Source organism: Rhipicephalus sanguineus, chromosome 9 (genome assembly GCF_013339695.2).
Source record: "Rhipicephalus sanguineus isolate Rsan-2018 chromosome 9, BIME_Rsan_1.4, whole genome shotgun sequence".
Taxonomy (NCBI): Eukaryota; Metazoa; Arthropoda; class Arachnida; order Ixodida; family Ixodidae; genus Rhipicephalus; species Rhipicephalus sanguineus.
This window is the reverse complement of record NC_051184.2, coordinates 2,165,689-2,191,646: the sequence shown is the minus strand read 5'-3', so window position 1 is coordinate 2,191,646 and position 25,958 is coordinate 2,165,689. Positions and strand designations below refer to the sequence as shown.

Genomic DNA, 25,958 nt, shown 5'->3' with positions numbered 1-25,958 from the left:
ATGTGCAGCATGATTTACATGAAATGGTCTCGGGGCGCTCGCGGCCGTTTAAATGAAGGGATACATACGAAAACTGTTATGACGAGACATTTCTGTATGACGAACATAACTGACACGTGATAACATGAAAATCATGATATGCATGTCATGTATGACATGATTTACATGCCACGCTCATGGCGCACTCGCGGCCGTTTCGCTAGATTGATATACTCCAGAATTGGTACTGTGCGATGTGACTTTATGAAGAACATGAATTACAGGTGGTAGCATGAAAACCATGACATCCATGACATGTGTGTCATGATTTACATGCCACGCTCATGGTGCATTCGCGTCCGTTTCGCTTGCGTGATATACACCAAAATTGGTGTTACGCGACACGACAGTATGACGAACGTGAGACGTGGTAGCGTGAAAATAATGACATGCAAGTCATGTACGACCTGATTTACATGCCACGCTCATGATGCGCTAGAGGCAGTTTTAGTAGATTGATATACACCAAAATTGGTATTGCGCGATGTGACTGTATGAAGAACATGAATGACAGTTGGTAAGATGAAAACCATGACTTGCATGTCATGTATGTCATGACCTAATTGCCACGCTCATGATGCGTTCGCGGCCGCTTCGCTAGCTTGATGTACACCAAAATTTGACATTGCACGAAGCGACTGTATGACGAAGGTAAATGAGACGTGGTAATATGAAAATCATGACATGCATGACATGCACGACATCATTTACATGTCATGCTCATGGCGCACTCGTGCCGTTTCGCTTGCTTGACATACACCACAATTGGTATTGCGCGACGCGACTGCATGACGAACGTAAATGAGAGGTGGTAACATGGAAATCATGACATGCAGGTTATGTATGTCATAATTTACATGCCGCGCTCATTGTGCATTCCCGGCCGTTTCGCTAGCTTGGTATACACCAAAATTGGTATTGCGCGATGCCACTGTATGACGAACGTAAATGAAAGGTGGTAACATGATAATCATGACATGCATGAAATGTACGACATGATTTACTTGCCATGCTCATGGCGCACTCGTGGCCGTTTCGCTAGATTGATATGCACCAAACTTGGTATTGCGCGATGTGACTGTATGAAGAACATGAATAACAGGTGATAACATGAAAACTATGACATGCATGCCATGTATGTCATGGCTTACATGCCACGCTCATGGTGCATTCGCGGCCGTTTCGATAGCTTGATATACACCATAACTGGTATTGCGCGATGAGACTGTATGATGAACATTAGTGGCAAGTGGTAACATGAAAAACCATAATATTCATGTTATGTATGGCATGATTTACATGCTCTACTCATGGTGCACTCGCGGCCATTTCGCTCCTTTGATATACACCAAAATTGGTATTGCGCGATGTGAGTGTATGACGAACATAAATGAGAGGTCTTAACATGCGAATCATGTTATGCATGTCATGTACGGTATGATTTACATGCCACTGTCATGGTGCGCTTCTGGCCGTTTTGTTAACGTGATATATACCTAGATTGATATGGCATGGCACGAGTGCGTGATGAAGATAAACGAGTCATGCTATGGTCATGCATTTATATACCAGAATATGCGTTTCGTTGGCATGGTGTACACTAGATTGTGCATGCATGCGTGCATGGCAAACATGCGATATATGGTGGACTAGATGCCATGGCATGAATGATTTCATTTGGCTCAAGACAAGCAAGGCGATGTATGCAGCTCTTTGCTGGCTGCTTCGCATTACATCGATTCCCACAGGGCGTGGGATCTGCCGAATATTTTTAGCCTGATAATTTGTTGGTTGAAGCTTTCGCTAATTTTTTGTGGACATGACTTTGTTAGGGCTGCTCTCAAACATGAAAATGCTATGCCACTCTTTACGACTTTAGAATGTGCCGAACGGTAGCTAAGTAAGGGTATTTCCGTTCGCGGATTGTATGACCAGCATACATGTTCTGCTGCAATGTTTTTGCATGTGTCATACTTTCCTTCATGTTGTTTCAAATCTGTTTCAAGCACGTGTGAATTCCCGCCAATGTATTTTGTATTGATGTTACCCAGCGCTGTCATGGTTATGTCATCTTAAAGTGTCTAAGCATAAGTGCCGTGTACTATCGCTTGAGTGTGCGCAAAAAGGTTTTTTTGGCAATGATTCAGGGTTCGTAGTTCATTTCTGTGTCGCTAGGGATTTGGGTTATATATGAAGTGCTGCTTCTGAAATAAAATTAGTTGCGAGTGTAGCGAGTGTCGTGTTTTGCTTCTTGTCCTATTTGTCCCCGTCGAATTTGCGCTACTACACCATACGTTAAAAAGGAGGTTTACATGAGACATGCGCTTTCTATCGATAGTTGACGTAGATAGCGACAGTGCTCGTAAGGGTGACTGGTGTCAGAAAGCAGCTCACACGTGTTTCGAAACATTTATTTCTTGCAGCTGACCTCATTTTGGCATCAGTAAACATCAGTGCTGACCCCTGCGAAGATTTTTACGCCTACGTTTGCAACGGCTGGCAAGATGCCCATCCTATTCCTGAAGACTCACCGTTGGTGAGCCCCTTCACAGAGCTGACGCTCAAGGTGAATAAGGACCTCAAAGGTAGGCTCTATGCGTGCACCTGTCCATCTTCTCTCAAGTTCCATAGTTACGACCGTCATCATCATAAGCATCATCATCATCAACAACGACACCTACTGTCATCCTCCCGATACTGTACAGCGCTCACAACAAACGAGGACACTCTGCCAAAAGAGCATTGCAGTATCGAAGTGAACAGCTACCGGCTCGCCAAGCAATAACTCATCATCATCACCGCTGCATGCACCACCACATAAGTTAAGGCCAATATAGTACAAGCGCTTGACGCAAGATTTGAAATTACCCCTTCTTATCGGTAAAAAGAGTTCGTCATCACACGCGATTTTTGCAACAATCACCATGCTGCCTCATCGGCTATGGCACCGTGCTTTTAAAAGTACGAGAGCGTGAGTTCTAAAGCGGGGAGCGTGAATTCGAACACTTTGATATGTGTCCACAACGGACACATATCAACGTGGGAGAATTTCAAGAACGCCCGTGCACTTATAGACTTAGATTTATGTGCACGTTAAAGAGCCCGCGTGGGCCAAATTAATCCGGGCTCCGGCTGTGCGGCTCGGCTCGAAAGCATTTCGATGTCATGGCATATGAAACCTCAGAATTTGACTAATTATACATTCCACAAGCTCTGCGTGACGGAACGGCAGGGCGCTTTGATGGTCGATGTTCGGTATTTATTCTAATAGATTTTTACCTCAGCTACACTAAAGTACGTCCTGTACATTTGACAGGCGCACGTGCTAAATGAGTCAAAATGGTAGACAAACACGAGCGCTTATATTTAGTCTTCCTCCTTTTCTCTCATGTGACCTGTGCGCCTGATAAACATGACAGCTGCCCTCGAGCCGTCGTCAACCGTCAGCCGATACCACGCGTTGTGATCGTCAACATACAGTTAAAATGCTACCAGTGAAACACTTGCCCATACACCGTCTACTTGCAATCTCATTGTTTTTTTTTTGTTTTTTTTTGTACTTGCTACCATTCTATCGACAGAAATACTGGAATCGCTTCCCGTTGTGCCTGAAGCTAAGACGGCCAGGGAAAAAGCAGCCGTCGCATATCACGCATGTATGAACAGCGGTAAGTGACTGGAGGCTATAGGTTTTTTTATCTTAACGTCGCCACGCCTCGTCGTGCGAAAGGGCGTGCGCCTCCTTAATTAAATACTAGCATAGTGATAGTTTTCGTGCACTTTCTCTTTCGTCGCAGCATGCGTTCAATTAGATACTCACAAAAAGCTCACTGTACCTGCGGCGGTGATCTTGTGGTTATGGTGCTTGACCACTGACCTGAAGCTCGCGTAATCGAATCTCAGTAATGGCGGCCGCATTTCGATGGCAGCAAGATCGCATAGGCCCGTGTGCTTGGATTTCGGTGTACCTTAAAGGGACACTAAAGAGAAGAAAAAAACGATTTTCGTCGTATTAGCAAATTACCCTTTCACGATACCAAAAACACTACGCCTGCTGAAAGAAGACGCTTAGTTAGCGAGAAAACGCGCAAAAAGGAAATACAGGAGGCGGTGCCACCTTGAAGTTTCCGCACCAGTCGCCGTGACGTCACAGATTTTGATGGCCTCTACTGGGGCCTACGCAGTCCCCAGCTGGTAGATATGAAGCACATTGTCTTCTGGGGAAGCCGGAGGCTTAGCATACCAAGTTTCAGGAAATTTTGCTGATCCTTCATGGGCAAAATTAAAAAAAAAAGAAAACACTAAAATCCGTGACGTCACCATCGGAGATTTAAGCGGGAAATTTAAAAGTGACACTTTTAACATTGATTTCTTAACTACTAATAAACATATGGTGGTGACACTAGTGTTTTCAGAGTGTACTTTATCAATCTAAGCTAATTTGTTGCTTTACATTAGGATCCGTTTAAAGAACCCTGGGTGGTTGAAATTTGCGGAGCCCTCCACTACGGCGTCTCATGATCATATCGTGGTTTTGGGGCGTAAAAACCCAACAAGTATTAACTACTAAAAGCTCACTGCGTTTCGTTCACAGGCAGCAACGAAATGGAAAGCATCAGTGCTGTGAGGCGAGTGCTCGAATCGAACGGACTAGGTCGATGGCCAGTCATGGACGATGAAGACATCACTGACATCGGCAATCTCGAAGACGTGATAAGTATGACTGGGCTGTCGTCTTTGTTCGCCGTCGATGTCGCCAAGGACATGGACAATCTGACTTCCAACATCCTTCAGGTGAACATTCGCACTGTCCTCGTCCGTGACTAGTATTCCTCACAATCTTGCACATTTTCACACAATACGGCAATCACCATTCGTTATTTCAGTTATTCAAACACGTTATTTAATTCAACTTCGCGCTTCGATGGGCTATAACTAGTTTGTTAATTCAGTCAGCGTAGAAAGCTGAATCTCACTGGGCGACACGGACGGCTGTTATACCGCGCAAATTTCTCAAGTGCACATTTTTACGTGACGCGTGATACGTAAATGTAAATCCAATTTGTCATTTCGCTCTTGCTTAGACGTGATTATAGCATTCTCAGTGATATTAAAGAAATGTTGTTGTATGATAAAAATGTCATACAGAACGATGTTTAGACCAGTGGAAATAATGCCGATAAAATGAATGAATGACAAACGGCTATGCATTTAAGTTTTAAGGCGCATTTGTTGTATTTCAGTATATATTTTTTGTGTCCTGACACACAAAAAAAATTCAGTTCGAAGTGCCCCTCGTGTGGTCATCCTCGTCTTGTTCTGAGTGCGTCTTTTTAGCTACAAATTATGCCTTCATACCCTCATCAACTAGCCCAAGAACAAGTTCTTCTCGTGCATTTCGGGTCAGAGCATCAACCGAAAGAAGCTCATCAGCTTTCAAGCGTTTATTTTACAAGATTAGATGGTGGCGTATACCTCTTGCGTTATATTTATCATCACAAGTGCTTGTTTGAAGGTTTGAAAGTTTATTTAACACAAGACATGCATCAAATTACAAACAATCCCGCTTTTGGGGGACACAAATTTCTTAAAGGTTCACTACCGATTTTTATCAGGACAAAAAAAGCGCATCTGTGGCAGCTACTTACATAAACATTGTAATAAGACTGTCAGCTTTTAAATGTGTATCTGCTTTTTTGCTCCAACGAAAAAAGAAAGAATTTATAATGTCTCTCATCCCACAGGCGTGTACTTTGCGAGAACGCCAGATGCCCAGAATGTGCTGTCTTTCAATCTACCCACTGACAGACTAAATCTTTCCCTCGACTGGCAAACGTGCCGGCTAAGCCGACCTGACTGATTTGTGGAACCTTATATGATCCAATCGCGTGCATTTTCTTGCCACAGCTGGGCCAGAAAAACGACAACAGCCTCGAATCTCTCGTACGCGGTGTGACGGACCCGACGAGCACTCTGGCCGGTACATTCATGGATGTGACAAAGACAGCAGCGAGGCTGTTGCGACCGAACGCCACGGAGGAGCAACTGGGGACGCACGTCAACACGACGCTTTCATTCATGGCAGCGCTGACCGCGGTACGGAACATTAAAAATTTCTACAAAAAAACGTATCGTATCACCCTCTCTGGTCAAAAGTGTGCTAAAGCAAGGATGTTGTATGAGATAACATCATTAATTAACAAAAGAAGGGAATTGCTTCCGAGAGGCTCACTTCTTTGTTACTCGCAACCACATGCATCCAACAGACATCTCCCACATAGACACCCACGCGTGCCAGAATGACAGGCATCGCCTCTTGCCTGGGCATGCGCAGATAAGTTTTTGTGCCGACTTTGTTTTCCGCCACTTTGCGCCTCTTCAGTTGTTAGTCGGCGCTTGTGGTTTACTGACTTCCATCTTGTGTCCGTCTTTGCACGCCCTGCTTTTTAAACACGAGTACATTTGCTACCGTACAATAAGGCAAGTGCTAATACCATTAAAAGTAGTTTACTTAAATTTATTATGTCAGCTATACTAAATCTGTAATACCATGCTCTTTCCAGGTACAAGCACCGTCCGAGGAGAAGCGCAGGGCAAGAAATAATTATCGGAGGAACACCATAGAGGAATTTCAGAGAGAAATTACCGGTGTGAGTACTTCCCGCTTTCATTTGAGGTCTAACCTCTTTTTGAGAGGGTGCGCTGCTCGACGTGATCAGGCCCATCGCGCTTCGCCGACTTTTATGAACCAAACGGGCACCCGCTTAGAGAAGTTTTGTTGTGCGTTTTTGCTCATTTTTGTCAGTCTTCGTCATTTTTTTACTCGCCTGTCTTCTTTCCTCTATCTCTTCCTATTCTTTCTTTGTACATGTGTACACTTGTAGAATAATAATAATCATCATTCATTTATTTAACGTGCCCAGGAACAACCGTGAGGTCTTTGTGCAGGCACACGCAAAAAAAAACAATAAAAATAAACAATACAATACAGACAGTCTGCAGAAATAAAAAGAGCAAAAACACGTAGACAAAGAGAAATGAACACAAAAGGTGAGGAGTAAAATAAGACAATACGAGAAATATTGAAGGGTAATAAAAAATTAGATTGCATATATACAACTATGCGGTAAGACGGAGAAGGGAAGACTTTGTACATTGTTATAATAATAATAATAATAATAATAATAATAATAATAATGATAATAATAATAATAATAATAATAATAATAATGATAATAATAATAATGATAATACTAATAATACTAATAACAATAATAACAATAATAATAATAATAATAATAATAATAATAATAATTTCAACTTTTACTTGTAGGCTAAGACGAAATAGAATACACAGGCAGTAAAACGAAAAACAGATATCATGCAACAAAACCATAAACAGATCCTTTCTTGCACTGTATAACAGCTATCACTCTTTTTCTGAGGAATATATTCGCAGAATGACGGTAAGCAATAGCAACCAAATGAAGTGAAATGATTGATTTTGCCGTACGAGGAATGAATGCGAGAACACTGAGTAATAATAGTAATTGAAGCTCGCTCTGCTTTTGCGAGATCTCACAAGCCGCCCGCCAAATCAGGAATTGCGCCAAAATGACTGCGACTCCTACAAAGACCCTCTTAGCACTTTTCATGACAACACCTCACACTATAGAGACGGTAGGAGATTCTTCCCCCCCCCCCCCATCAAAAACCCACCCGAGGTCAGGCAGTCACATTAATATTGAATTAGAACAAATCATAGCCCACACCCGTTGTGCTTAAGAAAACAATGCCACGTCGTTGTTTAGGGACTCAGCTGTTTCCCTGTCTTGTTTTGCTTGGCGTTCTCGCCCCCCCCCCCCCCCCCCAATAAACGAACACGGCCAGGTATTTTTTGCAGTTGAATCTATATATCGAAGTCGGCGATCGATTGATAAACCTCGGACTATCAGCGACCCACGCAACACGTTTGCCTCTATAGCCGGACTTAAGATAGCGTACGAAGTGAGCTGATGCGATTTATATGCCCGAAATTAAAACACCTGATACCGGAAAGAGGTACTCATCCTCCCAACAATGCGCGTATCACCTGTTCTCCACCGTTCTTCCTTTCTCGATCACGGACCAGTAATACACTTCAAGACAAAGTAGACATCGATTCATCACGAGGGGGGAAAATGCTATAAGGATCACGCGGTGAAGAAGCGAGCCAGTACATATACTTCTGGATCAATACCTAGAACGACAACAGAAACTCAATTAGGAAGGACACACACAAAGCAAGAAAAATATTATCTGTTACTCTATTCGGCGAGCACTGGCTTGTCACGTATGTGATTCTTTCAAGAGACGCGTTCAATCTCTTTCGGGTCCCACGACTCCCCGAAGCGAGTATAATTGTCTGCAAAGAGAGTTTACGTGTCTCTTTAAAGAGAGTCATATACCTGGCAAGTCAGGACTCCCCAAAAGGAGTCAATAGACTTCTTTTTTCTTTCATACCCCTGTCACACGAGCACTTGAAAGTCTTTTGAGCAAGGAGACTTCTTCCGAAAAAGTTTCGCCCGTAAACACATGACAGATAGTGATCTCCTCTTCAGAAGCGGTCTTTTCTGGAAACAGAGATCGGCGATCTTTTTCATGGCCGTAAAAGAGTAGCCTCGAAACCAGTGGGTGCCAGCAATTAATAATTGGTGGACAAAAATGACAAAAATGGCAAACGTTTATTGTTCTGTCACATAGGTTGATCATAAAAATAAATTGTATATCTCGTAGAAGGCGCATAAAACCTTTAAAGCTTATTTCCTTGTGTACTCTCGCAAGCAAGTCGAACGGGTCGGGAATATCACATGGGGACGCTTAGCGCGTCGCAATGAGAGACGAAAAAATTGCGGCGTCCTAACATGTATGGCCGACGCCGGTCTGAACAGCCCTAGCTGCGCGCAAAAAGCAACGGCTGTAGTGGTCGTGGAGGGCAGGGCCGGATTAACAGTGCGGAGGGCCCGGTTCAAAAAAATAAGGGGGGGGGGGCTCTCCCCCCTCGCCCCGTCCCCTTTCTTTCCCGTTTTGTCACCTGGTCATGCTTGAGACTTGACGATTTTTAGATTTAGCTGCAAAGAACACAAGCCATATTTATTCTAAGCCTCCCCGGAGTGTTTAATATCACCTGGGCGTTTTCTTTCTTGCGGAGCACGTGGAGAGATTGTCACCGTAATAAATAACTATATCAGGAGACGAAGATGCATCGAGAGCATTAAGATTTGTCTCGTTCGTTGGATCATACTGAAAGAAGACTAAAGTGTGCGAGAAGTTTAGACGAAAAGAAGGAATGCATACGACACTTAGAAGTGCAGTTCAAGCACCGTGTTTGTTTCTTCCATGCCAGAGTATTTTCCAGCCATATTGCTCGCGTTGTCGTATGACTGGCCACGACAGTCTTGGAAGTTAACTTCAAGATTTTCTAAGAGGTCGAGCGTTCTCTTCGCGAGATCTTCGCCTTTGTGACTGGTTATGGGCAAAAATCCCAGAAAATGTTCTTCAGGCTCATCGTTAGCAACGTTGCGAACGACCACTGTAAGTTGATCCCTGTGACTCCAATCAGGTGTAGAATCAACTGAAAGAGAGAAGTACTTGGCACTCGCAACCGCGCAAGTGATTTTTTTTTCGGACTTCAGCTCCGAGGGCTTCTTCAACCTCTTCCACAATGGTTGAGAGGAGAGGTAGGATGTTTTGCCACGTCCAAGTTCCCGAATTTCTTTATATGGGCGGCAAGGAAAGGATCAAACTTCGCGATCAGTTCAAGACACCCAAGGAACTTGCCATTTTGAGGAGACCCGAATAAATCATTGGATCTTCCGAGAGAGAAAGAGCCCTCGTTCTGCAAGGAACATTACCACTGCAACTACGCGGTGAAGAACATTTCTCCAGTAAGTTGCCCGTTCCGAGCAGTGCTCTTCAAAGGAAGGAAAAACAGCGCGAATGTTTGGACGAACACAAAAGGGACACAGACGACGACAGGCGCTGACTTACTTTCTGTGAAGAAGGCACATTTATATACCATGTCAGTGTACACACGCGTGACTGCCATTAATGTGCTAACATCCCTCTGACATCGACATCACCGCATCACCGCTCTTCAAAGGATCGAATCCGACGTTCTGAGAGAACGTCGCTTGCACAGGTCAAGCACGCATCGTCTATGACACTCATTTTCCTCGTGTGTCTGTAACTTTGCATATGCCTTGTTCCATGAACTGAACCCATCTGGTTCCGAAAACTGGTCCTTTCTTGCTGACATCAGAGTAGAGGGAAAGCAATACACAGATCATTTGGAAGGGCTGTACAGCAGCCATTCGCGCAAGACTGCTTCGCCGTTGGTGCATAGAACATTTCTTGATTGAAGTGGCGGTGGTAGCCCTTCGGTGCCGCGTCAGTTGGCTGAAAATACCGCTTCGAGCGGGAGTAATCACCCCGCATGTTTCTGGCATTTTCACAGACACCCTGGGTTTGTGCCACCCAAAAGTTGACAGTGGCTACGCGCAGAGGAGACCAGTCCACGGGATCCATAGACATGCAAGGACGCTCATCAGGCAATGGCTGATCTGTCTCAGTCGGGCTGCTCGTCCCTGGAGAACTGGGCTTCATCGCAGTGTGCGATGAAGTTGGTTCCCCGACCATGCTCATTGAGGTTGTTGCCTTTAAAGCCATTGAAGAGAGCGCCTCGCTTGCGCCTGCTTCGGAACAAACAGTTTCGCTGAGCACACGGTCTGTTGGGTCACCTTCACTGGTCTCACTGGTCGACGGATTACTGGCCGAGCTCTGTCTTGGCAAAATGGCCAGAAAGCTTAGGCATTTTTTTCTAATGTCGCTGAGCTGTTTTTTTTTTCTCCGTTGCCAAAAGGCGCTTTCGAGCGCCAGAGAACTCCTTTTTCCGTGGCATGGTACAGTAACAGAGCCTGCAAGCCAAGTTTATGATCTATAAGTAACTTATTCAAAGTGTGCTTTTCTAGAAATAATTTTTACTAAGAGTGACAATGAAGGATACTCTCAAAACAAATTTATGAGTAACATTACGGTAGTTTAACAAGACAATGAAACGCTACCGAATAAATCTGATATTGGCGATAAACTCGCTGACGAGATCTTGTTTATCGCGTAGTTTGGGTTTCTGCTAGCTGCTTCCTGTCTACAGATTACTCTCTCGACATGATCTGGATCTGTCTACAATATGAAGGAAGTGCACAGAATAAGACGATACAGCCGGAATTGACTTTACATTAAGATCTCTTTATCACTGTGGTTCACATATCTTCGCAACGGGTTGCGTTCTCAAGCGTTCTGGTTCAGGTGAATATTACAGCGATGCTCGCTCATTCCAATGAATGGTGACCGACAGGCTCCAAAGGTGGCAAAAATAAAGCACAAAATGTCGAAGCTTGGCGAAATCGGCCGCTCTGAATAAGTTAGTAAGAAAAGCTCGCACTTGCTCATTCATAAAATAAGTTGATAATGACGGAAGCAGCACAAGAGCAAACGCACCCACTTAGTCATTGCGTAATAATATATTCGCAATAAAAGTATTCAAATGTTAATCCACTGAATATTATTTTAATATTACTAAGGGTCTCGCAAAGATGTTGGTAGTGCCTCAATCTTTGCAAAGTAACGAAAATAGAAGCTCTGCAACTCTCGCACGAAACGTGCACACTGTACCTGTTAGCATGGAGGAAGGAAAAACTAAGGAGAGGCCCTATCGTATCCCAATGCATTGCGAAAAGTGTGGCGGAAGTGACGTCAGATTTATGGGGCAAACAAGCCGATATGGGGCAAACAAAACAGCAGACGCCCCGCGGCGTGCTCTCTGCGGTGGTTCGCTTCCGTTCGGATTTGTAGTCCCGGCGTAAACTTAGCGCGTATTGTGCGGTTCGCACGCAGTAAAATGTTGCAAGCAGACGTTTACCAGGCTGTTCGTGCGCGGCAGGCCCGAGCGTTGCGTGATGAAGTTCTTCGAGGAGCGTTTTTGTGCCAACAGTACAGAAAGTACCGGTACGTGCCGTAATCAAAAACATTCAGCCCCTGCCTCATCGTATTCGAACTCACCTAGCAGTGACTTACGCGTTCTGCTGGGCGTTAGGCCTCTCTTTTCCTTTCTCGTAGCCCGATTTCCCGATCTATTGCCCGATTAGCGGTTGCGGCGCAACTCCAACCTATAGTTGACGTAACTTCACGTCGAAAAGAGGACACCGCTGTATCGTATAGGCGATCGTGCACGTAAAGTTTGTAATTCCAGTGCGCACACAACACAAACACGCAGTGAGCGCACACCGAACAATACATACATCACGTAGTCCGATAATAACAACAAAAGTTTATTGCCCTTTCGTTGAACGACACAGCCTCTAAAACGTACGATGCCTTCAGCGCATGTTATGTACGGCGCGTCAGACGCCAAAAACAAAAGTTCACATGAGTTCTGAGTTGACAGAATGAGTAACAAGCAACAGAGCGCACATCCGAGAGCTTCGCACGCAAATACCATGCCTTAGTGATCAGCAATGAAGCGAACGTATACGTACACATGAAAAGTGACACCCGGTACTGTCCGCAGTGCACGCGATTTGCACCGGGTATACGCAACAGCTGGGCATTGCGTAGCTTTCCTAAAGAACACACACCAAGAGCAGCATGCGTGAATCGACTACACCGCTTGCACGGCGAAAAACAAACAAACAAACAAAAAGGCTGCAAAGTTTCGCGATGCGCGCATGCGCTTGCAAACGTCGCCACGGAAGTCGCGAAATGTTTCGCTGCGCCTTCGCTAGGAGGCGATGCGGATGTTTGCGATGTGGAGGCTTCATGAATGTGACGTCAGGGCCTCTCCTTAGTATTCCTTCCTCCATGCCTGTTAGCCATCTTAAAGTGCCCAAGTGCCCAAATATAAGAAATACGCTTGCACTTGTTTCCAATACTCGCACGAATGTAAATTTTGAAGCTCTTACCTTTAAGGTCAGCATATCCGATTGTTCTGCAGTGACAACGACGAGTACAGAGCTCCAGAGCGTGAAGGCGCACGAAATTTCTTTAACCGAAGAATGCGTCATAAGAGCCGTGCTGCCTCGCGGATCGTTGAGCGCCGCAGCGGTGTTATGTGATGTCGAACAAGCTGCGCGCATCCGGTCGGCTCGGAGAAGCATCATGTTCACCTGAGACGCCCGTGGTTGCATTTGCTATGCAGGGCATTGCGTAAAAGAAGTTCAAAAGTGATGGTCGGTTGAAGACCCCCACCACAACGCTCAAGCAATTGCGGTGAGGGTCTGCTGGCGGCCAGATAGTGGATATATGTTGTAGATATTTCCTGTGCACAACCTTTACCAAGTGATGGTCTCTTTCCCTATAGTATAACCACCAAGCAGAAATTAAGACAGAACGGCAATGCCAGAAGCGAAGAATCAAACCATTACTCCTTCGGAGTCTTTGCATAATGAGGAAGTTCCTTAACATACAACTATTTCATGGTGCGTTGTTTACACTATAATGAAAGCATAATATAGCATACCTATGCGTCAGGTTCTTACCGGTTATTTTCATTCAGCGCATTAAACGATATTTCAAACAGGAACCACTCTCTATGCTCCTTCGCATTGCGTGTTGGACCGTAGCTGCTAAAATCCTCGTCAGGCTGCTCTATGTGTCCATCAGCTGGATCAGCTCCTTCCCTGTACACGATGCATGGTCTTCGACGAGTAAAAAGGTTTTTACCACAGACTGCAGAACTGGGAACTGACTTCAAGATTATGCACGTCATGCAACGAACAACCTCTTAGAAGCATTTATATTGATTATTGAAATAGATAATCTGTTTCTATCAGGGGAATCCAGCAGGAGGGTTAAACTTTTTCGAACAAAACAACGAGGTCGGCCATTTTTTCTGTCCCTTGGGGGGCCCCCTAAAACCGGAGGGCCCGGTTCATTTGAACCCTTTGAACCCTGGATAATCCGCCCCTGGTGGAGGGAGACTAGGACTTTAGATATCGAGATACATCATTTTACTTGACTAGTTCTGTTTTGAAAGTTGCGCCACGCTTTCGGCAGCGCATTCGGAATAAAACACTAAAAAGAGATCGTCGGTGCCGTGTGTCTGCGAGGCAACGCCTCGTCATTAAACGTCCTTCAACTTTGTAAACGACCACTTAGGCAAAAGAGTTCTTGCGTGCTCGTGTGACAGGGGTATTAGAGTGCAGGTCGAGTGGTGGCCCGTCTGTTTTCTAGATGAGCGTACACTGACTTTTATAGGCGTGCGCACAGACAGAGTGGGAGGGGGAGGGGTTACGCTGCGGTGAAACATTGCCCTCGGCCCCTTAACGGAGAACCCTGCACAGGCCGATGTTCACGACCCTCAGATGATAAGGACACCGCATTGCTCGGTGAAGCAGTGCTGCTCCACGACCCAATACACGACCGACAGCAGGGAGCATCAGCACTGCTTGAATGGCGAAGTTGTGTCAGCGCTTTTATTTATGTTTTTTTTAATTCTTTTTTCGCTCAAGAGCGTTTCGCGGTTGCCATGGCTCACACGGTGCAGCTCATATTGAACGCGATAGTAGGCCTCAATGCACCCCTAACACTCTGAAAGACTAATACACGAACATTCTTGCAGATTGACCTGCACAGGCTGATCCGGGACGAATTCGCCAGGGTAAACATCACAGTTCCCGCGGAAGAAAAGATTGTCATTAACGCCATTCAACACGTGAACGCGACCGTGCAAGTTTACCTTCAAGCCAACCTGTGAGTTCTGGCTTTCATAATAATAATTGTTGGGGTTTCACTTTGCGAAATCCACGTCCTGACTGTGAGAGACGCCGTAGTGGAGGGTTCCGGAAATTTCGACAACCTGGGATTCCTTAACGTGCACCTAAATCTAAGCACACGGGCCTCTAGCATTTCGCCTCCATAAAAATGCGACCGTTGCGGCCGGTATTTGGGTCAGCGGTCGAGCACCATATCCACTATAAACCGTGGCCGATGAGTTCTGGCTTTCAAATCCGTGGCGAAGAAAAGGAGCAACCTCGACGTTTTGCGTTATTGCGTAAGCTTGTCTGGCGCTTTACTCATCGCCATAAATTTGTCTGCACATTTAGATATCAAGCGACTGAGCATACTTGCTGCCGTATCGCTCCTTGAACAATAGTAATAATAACCTCTGGGATTTTAAGTGACCATACGACGATATCATTATGAGGCACGCCGTGGTGGAGGATTTGGGAAATTTAGACCAACTGGTATTTTTTTTTAACGTGTACTGACATCGGCCAGTACACGGGCCTCTACCATTGCGCAGTACGGACGAGAAAAACAAAATCAAAAGGACATCGAGTATGCTGGGTATTTTTTTAGAGTTATTGGAACTCTGAGTGTTTACGTTATTGCTCATTCTTGATCATAACGCCTTTGTGCGAGACATCAGTAGAATATGGCCTATGCAGTCGGAATTTGTATGGCCTATTTGGTGTACTGTTACAAGATATCGCCCCTTGCCGTCATCTGCATGTCCATCACTTTAGTGTGCTCCTAAGAAATATATATGTGTAGAAAGGCCCCTGTTTAATGTATGGGGCCACGGCTTCATCATCATATCAAGCGCCCGTCAGACGCGGATGGCGCTCGGGAGCAAGATTGCCATGGGCCAGGGGCTTGAACGAACGTGTATTCGGTGCTTGGCTTTCGAAGATTAGAGGTCGAGTTTTATTTTTTGCCCGGCCATCATGTCACCTCTGAGGGATCTAGCTGGCACTGGCTGTGTGGCCACGACCCTGAGCCCACATTTGGCACCGAACGTAGCGCACTCCCACGTTGGGCGCCAAATGTGGGGTTCCAAAATGCTACGTGTATAGCAAGTTGTTTACTGCAAGTGTTCTGTACATGAAACGATGCCGTTAATTTGCGTTTTTCTCCTGTCCTTAATCAGTGCAGCGGTGTACAACTACGTCGGCTTCATGAAGGCCGTGGAGCTCCTTCCACTTGCCTCCAAAGAATTTGCCTCGCTGGTGGGAAGCCTGCGTCACATGGTGCTAGGTATCCAGAACGAAGTGCCACGCTGGAAGCAGTGCGTTGCCCGCGTAGAGCGAATCATGAAGGACACCGTCGGACGACTGTACACGGAGTACAAGCTGACGAAGGAGGCGAAGGATGAGGTAAGCGCGTCTACTGCGAGGATATATGCGCTTGATACATGTCCGAAAAGGCCACTGAATAAACATATTCTCATTAGCGCTTATCACGACATCGTTATTAAAGCTAATTTCGCGTTATCGAGCAAGATAGGGTCGTGCTTAATTAGTATTCGAATGTCTTAGTGTGAATAAAGCTAACAACTTTCTTATAGCTGGTACATACATTGCTGTCGCTGTCAGTGTTGCGTATTTCGGGCGAATATGTCACTTTTTCGGTCCCCGTTAAAAATAATTGTTTTGCTTACAAATCCTGCGAGGTAAGTATAGCTGCTGATAAATGGCTGAGTAATACAACTACTATATCAGAAAATGACGACGGTGTCTGCCGCACATACTTATAAAGCAATAAGCGTGAATAAAAAATTACGGCAACTTCGCACTAGTGGTGCAAAGCCTGAAGGAAGTGCGGAGCTGGGCAGCCTTCTTTGTTTCTCTTTATTTTTCTCTTCCTTTCTTTTTCTCGCATCCCTGTGTTTTTTCTATGTCTTTTTTGTCTGTGTTTACTTCTATTTCTTCCTCTCCCTATGTATTTCTTTGTCTTTCTCGCTATTTTTGTCTTTCTCTTTCTTGCCCTTCTCTCTCGCTCTTTAATTCTCTCTCTTTCTTTCTATGCTCTTCTTTACTCTTTCACCAATGTCAAAGGAGCTATTCCCTTTATCCATGCATGTCCTGGCTTTCTCCTTTTTTTTTCTTTAAGGCGCAGCGTATTGTCCGCGAGATAGGCTTGTCTTACTACGATCGACTGCAGCACATCGACTGGATGGATCGCCAGACGCGGAGAAAAGCCAGAGAAAAGGTACACCCGTACCTCTACACTTTCTTCGCCACTTCCATTTGCTATGAGATACTAACATACATACCGTCAACTCTGAGCGTCACTGCCCTTTTTTTTTTTAATTATTAGAAATCATATCACAAATTCCAGCGTGAATTCGATATGATCGTACCACAGAATTATGATTCCATTTCATCCCGTTCCATCTCATTATACACCAATCCATCCCAATTCAGCACATTTCATTCCATCCTAATTCGTTCCATCTATCCATTCGTTCATCTAGCCCCTCGTGTACAGCTGTAGACGATCATCTCTGACAGACATAAGCAAACTAGAGTGCAATATGCGGAAGTTAGCGGCATCAGGGATACTTTCACCCTTGCGTAACATAGCTTTCGGCTTAAAACATCGCAGGAGCGACTAGCACATGCAAGCTGGATTAGCTAATCAGCCTCCATCTATCCATTGCATCAGCTAATCGGCCTCGGCTGAAACCTGTCAATACAGAACACGGCCGGTGCCTCTCTGTACTGCGCGCGTACACAGATTAAAAGCCTTAAGTATACTCTAATCCTGCATTACGATTATGAATCGGATAAGAAGATTGTCAACTAAATTTTGAATTCGTGTACGCTGGCTTTATTTCAGTTGTGGAAGATGGCCTCTAGGGTTGCTTATCCAGATACATATCTCAATGACGATTACATCAACAAAAAGTATGATGAGGTGAGTGACTACCAATATTCACAAGTCCTTTCCTCAATGTAACAATGCAAAATGGCCAACTGCAGCCAAAGCTGGAGTGGTGTTGTATTGGCTAGTTAGCATGTACTTACTGTGTGAACGCTTACCTCGCGGCAACATCGGGTGCGAGGAAATGAGCGCTTTAAGCAATACAAGAAGGTACTTTTAAGTTTAAAACTGCTGTTTCATGTGCTCACAACAGCCAGTGTACATTGCAAAACAAGGTTGTTCCGAAACTGTTCCATTTACTGTGGAAATGAGTATTCTGTACTTGCCTGGTTTCCACCAAACGAATTCAGTCAGCTTGATATTTTCGGAAGCGCTATACGTGTTGTGTCACTTAAAAATATTATTCAAAACGTTCTTCTTTAAAAAAATTCTTCATTTCAGGTTGGCGTGGTTACTAGTAATGAAGAGTTTGTTGAGATCTCCGAAAGATTTCAGCGAGCAGCCCATTTGGAACTCCTGCGGCAACTACGGCTGCCAGTTCGCAATAAAGACGAGTGAGTTTTCACTTGGAAGTTCTTGCACGGTAGTATTGTCTTCGCGACAGGGCACCTGCTGTAGTTGTCTGCCATATTGCCAAGCCCACTCATTTCTTTTATTTTGATGCCATCTGTATTCACCCACAAAAACCTCTTACTATCACTCGTCGCAGGCCTCGCCGCAGTGCTTGGAAACTTCGTGATTGTTTCAAACTGTCTCGTTAAGATTACGCGCAAGACACAAGTAACCGAACTTATTCTGGAGCTAACGCAGCACTAGTGATTGCGCTGGAAAGTTCTATAAGGCCAGTATTAAAGCCGACGCATTTCACAGACGAGGAGATAAGTCAACGCCCGACGCCCGTGCTCGCTGTTATCATCCTACGGCGAGTGTTGCTTGCACTTACCCGCCACGGTGGTCTACAGGGGTTATAGTGCTCGACAAATGACCCGAAGGTCGCGGGATCGAATGCCGGCCGCGCCGGCCCCAGTTCTGTGGAGGCGTAATGCCAGAGGCCCGTGTACTTAAATTTAGGTGCACGTTAAAGAACACCAGATGGCCAAAATTTCCGGAGCCCTCTACTGCGGCATTCCTCATAGCCATATCGCGGTTTTGGGACGTGAAACCCCCAAAATTATTACGTTGCTTGTACTTTGACACTTTTTTTTTTCACTGGGCACGCGTTCGCCCAATAAAGCGTTTCATATTTACCGACTGCATCCTGCTTTTTTCACTGTCATGACAACGTGACAATATCGCTGCAATACAATCCGCCCAGACAGAATTCAGGATGAATGCACTACATACCCCTAGAGTGCTCTAAATTTTCGCGCCACATTCAATCTGCTTCACGTATTGGTGCAGTCGCGTTAAGCACAAAACATCAAAAGTACATTATAACAAATTATTATTGCACAACGCTGTATATACTCAGTAGCACGTTTATGCCGGTTTGAGTGCGTGGCTGTAGTAGTACTAAATGTGAAGCCACCATATGTGACCGAGTAACTTTCTTTCCTGGATTTTATTTTTTGTGTTTTCGTTTCTTTTTCAGGTGGAGCGTAGCAGCCACTGAAGACGCAAATGCTTACTATACTCCGGAGACAAATGAAATAAGTAAGTTTGAGAAAGGGTAATTAGACGTTTCACATGTACCTCTGATGCTGCCGCCACCTCGTGGCCCGTAGTGTTTCGTTCTTTAGCAGTTTCTTTGCGAGAGAGAGATTATGCGGACTAATGTGTTTCGCTTATGCATGATGCCAGTCATACCGGGAGGAATACTTCATGGTCCTTTCTTTCAAGAAGGACTTCCAGAGTAAGTGACTTTCATGAAAGTTATTTCGTAGCCCTCGTATACAGCCTGCACTGCCTTGCTCTCGAATTCTAAAATTATGTGTCCCTGCGGGGTTACCAAAATCCTCCAAAGGAATCTCGAAAGTCTTGAGAGACAATTCTCTCGAACTAAGCGTCAGAAAGCGCATGCGCTCTAACCACGAACCACTCTACGTCAGGTTATTTTCGCAAACTGACGCAGGTACGCCAACCTCGGAGCACTTGGAGCAATCGTTGGCCATGAAATAACGCACGGTTATGACGACCAAGGTGTGTACTTCTTTATTTTTAAAGGGACACTAAAGGCAAATATTAAGTCGACGTTGATTGTTGAAATAGCGGTCCAGAAACCTCGTAGTGCTGCTTTTGTGCCCAAGGAAGTGCTTATTTTGAAATAAAATCACGTTTTTAGTGGTCCGCATCGCGTTAGCGCGCTTCAAATCTCCCGCCTGAAAACACGACTCTCATACGTCACTGCTGCCGTGCCCAACGTTGCCCGCTTTTACTGCACGGCCGCCGACACTAGTAGCAGCCGAGCGGAAGCGAGACCCACAGTAGCAACAACGGCGCTGCGGCAAAGACTTGCTCGGATGGGCACATTCAAAGCCGTCACCAAGTTGCGGTTGGTCTCGTAATCCTCAGTACGAAAGTGCAGCGAGCACACACGCAGAGGTTTTGACTGTTTAGCACACTGGCGCAATGGCATGACACTAAGCCACTTCGAGCGTAAGGGTTCATTCCGCGGCACCCAGCGAAAAGACACACCGGTTTCCTTGCTGCAGCACTGGCGTTGTGCACCATTCGGGCATCCGGCAATATCACACGCATGCGGCATTTTGTCGAACTTTCTATCAGAGCGACTTTCACGAGCGCGCAAAACACGCACGGCAGTACACGATCCCGAAACTACCACTGAGACGGGCGAGGCACAGTTCGGCGAAAACGGAACCTTTGAACCACGCGCGCCGTTCCCCATGGCAACGCCACGGAGGTTTCGTTTTCCATGAATCAAGCGGAAACGAACAAACAGCATTTTATTACGTCTTTTGATGCTCGGAATGTTCTTTTTTTACTGCTGCTAGTTTGATTACTAGTGATTTATTGTAGGCCGACTTCCCTACGTCATCGGGATCACTTCGAAAATGTCCCACTCGTGGCGCTCATCATGTGATACATTTAGCTTAATTTCTCGGTAAGTAGGGCACTGCTGTTGATAATATTGCCGTTTTAGAAGTTGTCATACATTGGGCTTTCATTCTGACATAAATTGTTATTTGCCTTTAGTGTCCCTTTAAAGCTGGGTGTTGTCCACTTGAATATTTCCAGTTTAAGATTTCCTCGTTGTAAGGACTTCTTTACGCCCGAACATCTTGCCTTTTTTGCTCCGCGTGGGTCGTGCGTTCGATTCCCGTCTGCAGTAACCGAATTTCTGCGAGGGCAAAAGATGTAACAACTTATGACTTGTTAAATCGAACTTTTTAAATATCCTCCAAAAAGTTGTTATTATTCTGAAACCATTCGCCACTGTGTTTTTTTATATATGATGTGGTCTTGAGACCGCGAATAGCAGACTTCGATGAATGACATCTTCATTTAGCACATCCGAGATTATTTTGTTTCGGTACATTGTGTGTATGAACAGATGTTTGTGTTCCTAGAGCGTCCTGTATGATACCACAATATTTAAAGCCTCAACGCCTTTTCTGTATATCATTTATTGTAACATCATACAAAGGAATAATGAAGTGATACAGGAGCTAAAACGCAAGGACACTCATGGGCGGATGTTCACGTGTTGTCAAACAAGCGGCGATAAAATGAGAATGAATAAAAATTATTACACAAGGAATTTTCCCGCGTGACCCATCCTAAAAACGCAGTGCAAAGCTTTAGCGCTCGATGCAGAGGCTTTTAAACCACGTGAGCCTCGACCAGGGAACAATATTATTATGGTTATATCGTAACTCTTACCAGAAAGCAAGGCATAAGACTTGAAAAATAGTTCCTGTGAACTCGCCAGAGTCGAAAACCGATACCATTATTGCTTTTTAAATTTTAAATCGAAGGTTCCCAGTTTGACGCCGAAGGACGCATTGTCGACTGGTGGAGCAACAAAACCGAACAGAACTTCAATGAGAAGAAAGAATGTTTCATCAAGCAGTACGGAAGCATAGTCAACCCACTGACGAACGAGACGGTATGTACCATTGACATATCGAAGGAAACAACTCCTAAAATCATGCGCTCACTTCTCTAGATCCACGGAGAAAACACTGTGGGAGAGAATATCGCGGACAACGGAGGGGTGCGCGTTGCCTATGCGGTGAGTGCGTTATTAGAACTTGTTCCTTCGTCACCATCAGTAGTGTCACCATCATCACCACAACCACCATGGGAATGAAGAATAGTACATGGATTTGACTATAGTCTTCGTGCTTTTGGCTTCGAACGCACTTGTGGTTTTGTTTATTGTTGTGTTTTGGCTTTTCTTTCTGATAAAAGAATGGCTCGCTGTGAAACTGGTGAGCTCATTTTAATTGCTCAGCCTAAAAGGGCCCATGTGGTGAAGTGGGACTGCTGAACTTCGTCTTTCGTAAGAGCGGCTGCAGGCCAAGCGGAGCCACACGTAGCAAAAAGAAGGAAGATTAGGCAAACCCATGTACTACCCAACATTCCTATGCTGGCTTAAGAGTCATGTGTCGCAGCTCCCATAGGCACTATAGCGCCAGATTTCCCTGTAGTGTATGTTATGAAACTCTATGCACCGCAGGACGAAGGCCTTTCCCAGTGACCTCCAGGTTACCCTCTCTCGCACGAGCTGGCTCTATTTTGTGTCTGCGAACTTCATGGTTTGATAATCACACCTAACCCTATGCCGTCCTCGGCTGACTTTCCCGTCCCTTGTTACCCATACCGTCGCTCTCACTGACCATCGGTCATCTGTACCGGGCATTACGTGACTTGCACAGGTCCGTTTCTACACTTATTGTCATCTAGGATGTGGGCAAGCACTGTTAGTTGTGTGATCAACGCTGCAATAGTTATGTGTTCTTATCTGAATGTTACGCCTACAGTTTTCCGTTCCATCGAGCTGCGTACTCTTTAAGTTCTCGTTTCTCTTATGTACGAGATATGCAGCTGAGTCTAACCAGTATAACCACTTTATGTGAGAGTTGTACTGTACGTGGTGCGGCCATTGCAGTCACATAATACTGCGAGGTACCTACGATGAATATATGCATCGCCCACAGTAGCCCTTGATGATCTAGAAATGAGTGTTAAGAACGGTTTAGCTTAAAATAAAGCCTGCTTCTTTTAACCTTATAGTATCAATGCCCCTAACACTGCTGTGACTTGTCGAGTTTTGTTAAAATCGAATAGTGCTAAACGTTAACGTTCAGATAAGTATAATACCGCAAAAAAAGCCCATTGGAAGGCACCTTAGCATATTTTTACGCTTGAACGGAAACATGCGCACGTACTAAAATGTGCATGTAACGTTACATGAAGAGTACGCTCTACCGTGTATTAAACAAATTGTGCAGCGCTCACGCACTATATACAGAAAATAAGCAGTTTTTGTTTTCAAATATGTATGACAAGAAACGTGACAACTGTTATTTCACAAGTGTCTGTGACAATACCTCAATGCCCAGTTGGTTTTTTAACTGCGCTTTTGTCTTACAGACCTACGAGCGGTTGTCGGAATCTTCGTTGCCCGAAAATCTCCCAGGTCTTGAAGACTTCTCTCCGGATCAGCTTTTCTTCATTTCTTATGGCCTGGTGCGTCCTTACTTAGTCTATACCACGGTCTATACATTTCATGCAACCCTAACTTCATGTCTATAAGGCTTGTCGTTGAAGCTCTGTGCTAATATTTAAAATTTTATTCTATTACAAAGGTTTGGTGTTCATCGGCACGCGCTGAAGCGAATTCCATGATAATGACGGACGTGCACAGCCCCAGCCAGTACAGGTACGACAAGACGTTGTGCTCGTGAAACATATCCTGTAAACCATCTTTTAAAGGTTACATAAAAGGTCACCTACCCTCCTCCTCGTTTTTTTTCAGAGTGAACATACCACTGCGGAATTTCGAGAAATTTGCCTCGGCTTTCGAGTGTGGACAAGGGACGCAGATGCATTCATCACAGGAAGAGAAATGCGTTTTGTGGTAGAAGGACAATTAATTTTAAACTCAATTAAGGCTTAGAAGGCCCAGCACCTCCACCACGTGAGACGTAACAGTTAACGCGACCTTCATTAGGGCCCCGAAGACACGGCGAAGAGACAACACTCAAAGCAGAGATCACAAACCAGACACGTTCTCACAACCGATGACGAAGAACAACGCCACGTGATGAAGATGTATGGACAATGAAGATTTTACAAATAAAAGCCAACGGTATCACCACACCGGCAAAGGTAGCGTGTTCAGGCTCCACGATTTTCAACGCTGGCAGATAAATTCAATATAAGTGGTCGCCTATCACAGTATTTCACAGTCACGGTTGTTCATTACTACGGGGGAACTGTGGCAGCGAAATATTAATTGGTTTTAAACGTCGACATAGAGTGGTCCGCGGGCACTGTAAAACATAGCGTCGTGGCAATCGTGGGCATGCCTGTGAAAGCGTTCTACTCGCTTTGGTTCGGCCTGTGGGGAACCAAACATGTTACATGTCTTACAACGAAGCCACATGACAAGGCTGCATGGTGCATTGACTTTGCTCACCATGAACCTGCTGGCCTACAGTTCAGTCACACTTACTCGTAAACATGACAAGCTGAGTTGCGTCAGCCTTGAGCTAACGTTTAAGGAAGGGGGCAGTCTACTTCAGAAACATGCCCGGACAAAGCGTGTCCACCTGCTCTGTTGTGGCTATGGACCAGAGAAGAAAGAAGAAATAGACAGAAGGACCGGGAGGTTAGCCAGTTCTCGGACCGGCTGGCTACCTTGTGATGGGGAAAGGGGTAAGGGGAATCGCTGATGACAGGAAAGAAGTGTTAGAAAGAAAAGTAAAGAGAAAAAAGAAGAAGGATTGGGGGGGGGGGGGGGGGCGAAAAGAATACGCTGTACGACACTTCTTGTAGAAGAGTCTTTTGCTGGTTCTGTCGTTGCACAGTTTGGAAAATGGACGAACCCAGCCTCGAAAGACGCGTACGCAATGAGGGAGACGAGAACCCAGAGTGTGTTCGTCATAATTTCTCTTCTCGTGTGCACGTCTTCCAAGGCTGGGTTCGCCGATTTTTCAATGACACTTCTTGATTAGTCTTGATTATTGATATAGGATACTTCTTGATAAAGTCCGTCTCTATAAGGCTAAAGCTTCCCCTCATCGGTCCCCATAGCAATATAGCTTCAAATCCGCTGCTGCTCGCGATGCTCTTGCCTTTGAAGCGTTAGCTCATCTGCGAGTGCCCGATTGTTCCATTAATGATTACTTTATTGGTTTCTGATCACAACGCTAACATACATAACCCTTTCAGTCACGAATTATGATGCGCTGTCTGCAAATGCATGAAATTTGCATGGCATCATTGCAAGGCACTCAGTATTACATTCCGAGAAATTAAATGAAGGAATGTGTTGTTTTGTGTTAGTTACTCTAATTAATGTTAATTAGCGTGTAATTAAATATCTAATTATTCTGCAATCTGTCAGCTTCAATACTTGCATAAAAGGAATCAACTATGAGGCCCAAAATGCATGCACAGTTTGTGTTTTGGTTGTATGCTTTTCGAGCGAAGAAAAAAAATACTCTTGTCGTTGGTCCAGGAACGTCGCACGTCGAAGGATCATCGAACATGGTGTGTCTCTAGCAAAGTGATAATCTTCAGCAATATACAGCGTAATGAAGTTAAATAAGCGCTAGTTGTCCACTCATAAAGCCTTCACGAAGGTTCACACTAAGTTTCAGGCCATTTGAAGAAGCACGCGGTGCGTGATGCGACTTCGAAGTTAATGTGTACAATTGTACACACCGTGACTGAAAGTGATAAAGCGTTACACATATATAACGATCTTACGTGTTAACGCCTGAAGGTTTGCCAATCAGTGGCTTTCTTTCCGTAACGAAAATTTCAATATAAACAGGAAAATGTTATTTAATATCCTTCCTCTAATAAAATAGGCACGTTCGAAAGCAATCTTACTTCCTTAAAGCGAGACTTGGCACGCGTTCCTACACAGCATGCGGGCAAAATGAAGAGGCGCCGGCGATAGTATAGTACTAAACCGGAACGGCCTCGGGGCGCGCGATGTAACGACAAATGCGCCGATCACGGAGTCCATCTAGTTACCACTTGGCATTGTCACTTGTTAGAGTCACAGCGTATCAATCTCT

The 25,958-nt window shown here is 45.0% G+C and overlaps 1 protein-coding gene across 1 annotated transcript in view; it reads left to right on the top strand.

Moving 5' to 3' along the window:
• The window catches only part of LOC119404445 (neprilysin-1-like), a 30,133-nt gene extending 6,312 nt beyond the window's left edge, over nt 1-23,821 (top strand). Inside the window, exons 3-20 of the mRNA XM_037670937.2 lie at nt 2,463-2,624; nt 3,621-3,707; nt 4,634-4,833; nt 5,947-6,135; nt 6,603-6,689; nt 14,696-14,826; nt 16,007-16,232; nt 16,969-17,067; nt 17,698-17,775; nt 18,184-18,296; nt 19,334-19,395; nt 19,543-19,594; nt 19,814-19,881; nt 21,678-21,808; nt 21,869-21,934; nt 23,299-23,394; nt 23,514-23,587; nt 23,684-23,821. Coding sequence (XP_037526865.1) covers nt 2,463-2,624; nt 3,621-3,707; nt 4,634-4,833; nt 5,947-6,135; nt 6,603-6,689; nt 14,696-14,826; nt 16,007-16,232; nt 16,969-17,067; nt 17,698-17,775; nt 18,184-18,296; nt 19,334-19,395; nt 19,543-19,594; nt 19,814-19,881; nt 21,678-21,808; nt 21,869-21,934; nt 23,299-23,394; nt 23,514-23,587; nt 23,684-23,789 — 2,027 coding nt within the window. The 3' untranslated portion in view covers nt 23,790-23,821. The remainder of the gene's footprint in view (nt 1-2,462; nt 2,625-3,620; nt 3,708-4,633; nt 4,834-5,946; nt 6,136-6,602; nt 6,690-14,695; nt 14,827-16,006; nt 16,233-16,968; nt 17,068-17,697; nt 17,776-18,183; nt 18,297-19,333; nt 19,396-19,542; nt 19,595-19,813; nt 19,882-21,677; nt 21,809-21,868; nt 21,935-23,298; nt 23,395-23,513; nt 23,588-23,683) is intronic.
• The last annotated feature ends 2,137 nt before the right edge of the window (nt 23,822-25,958 follow it).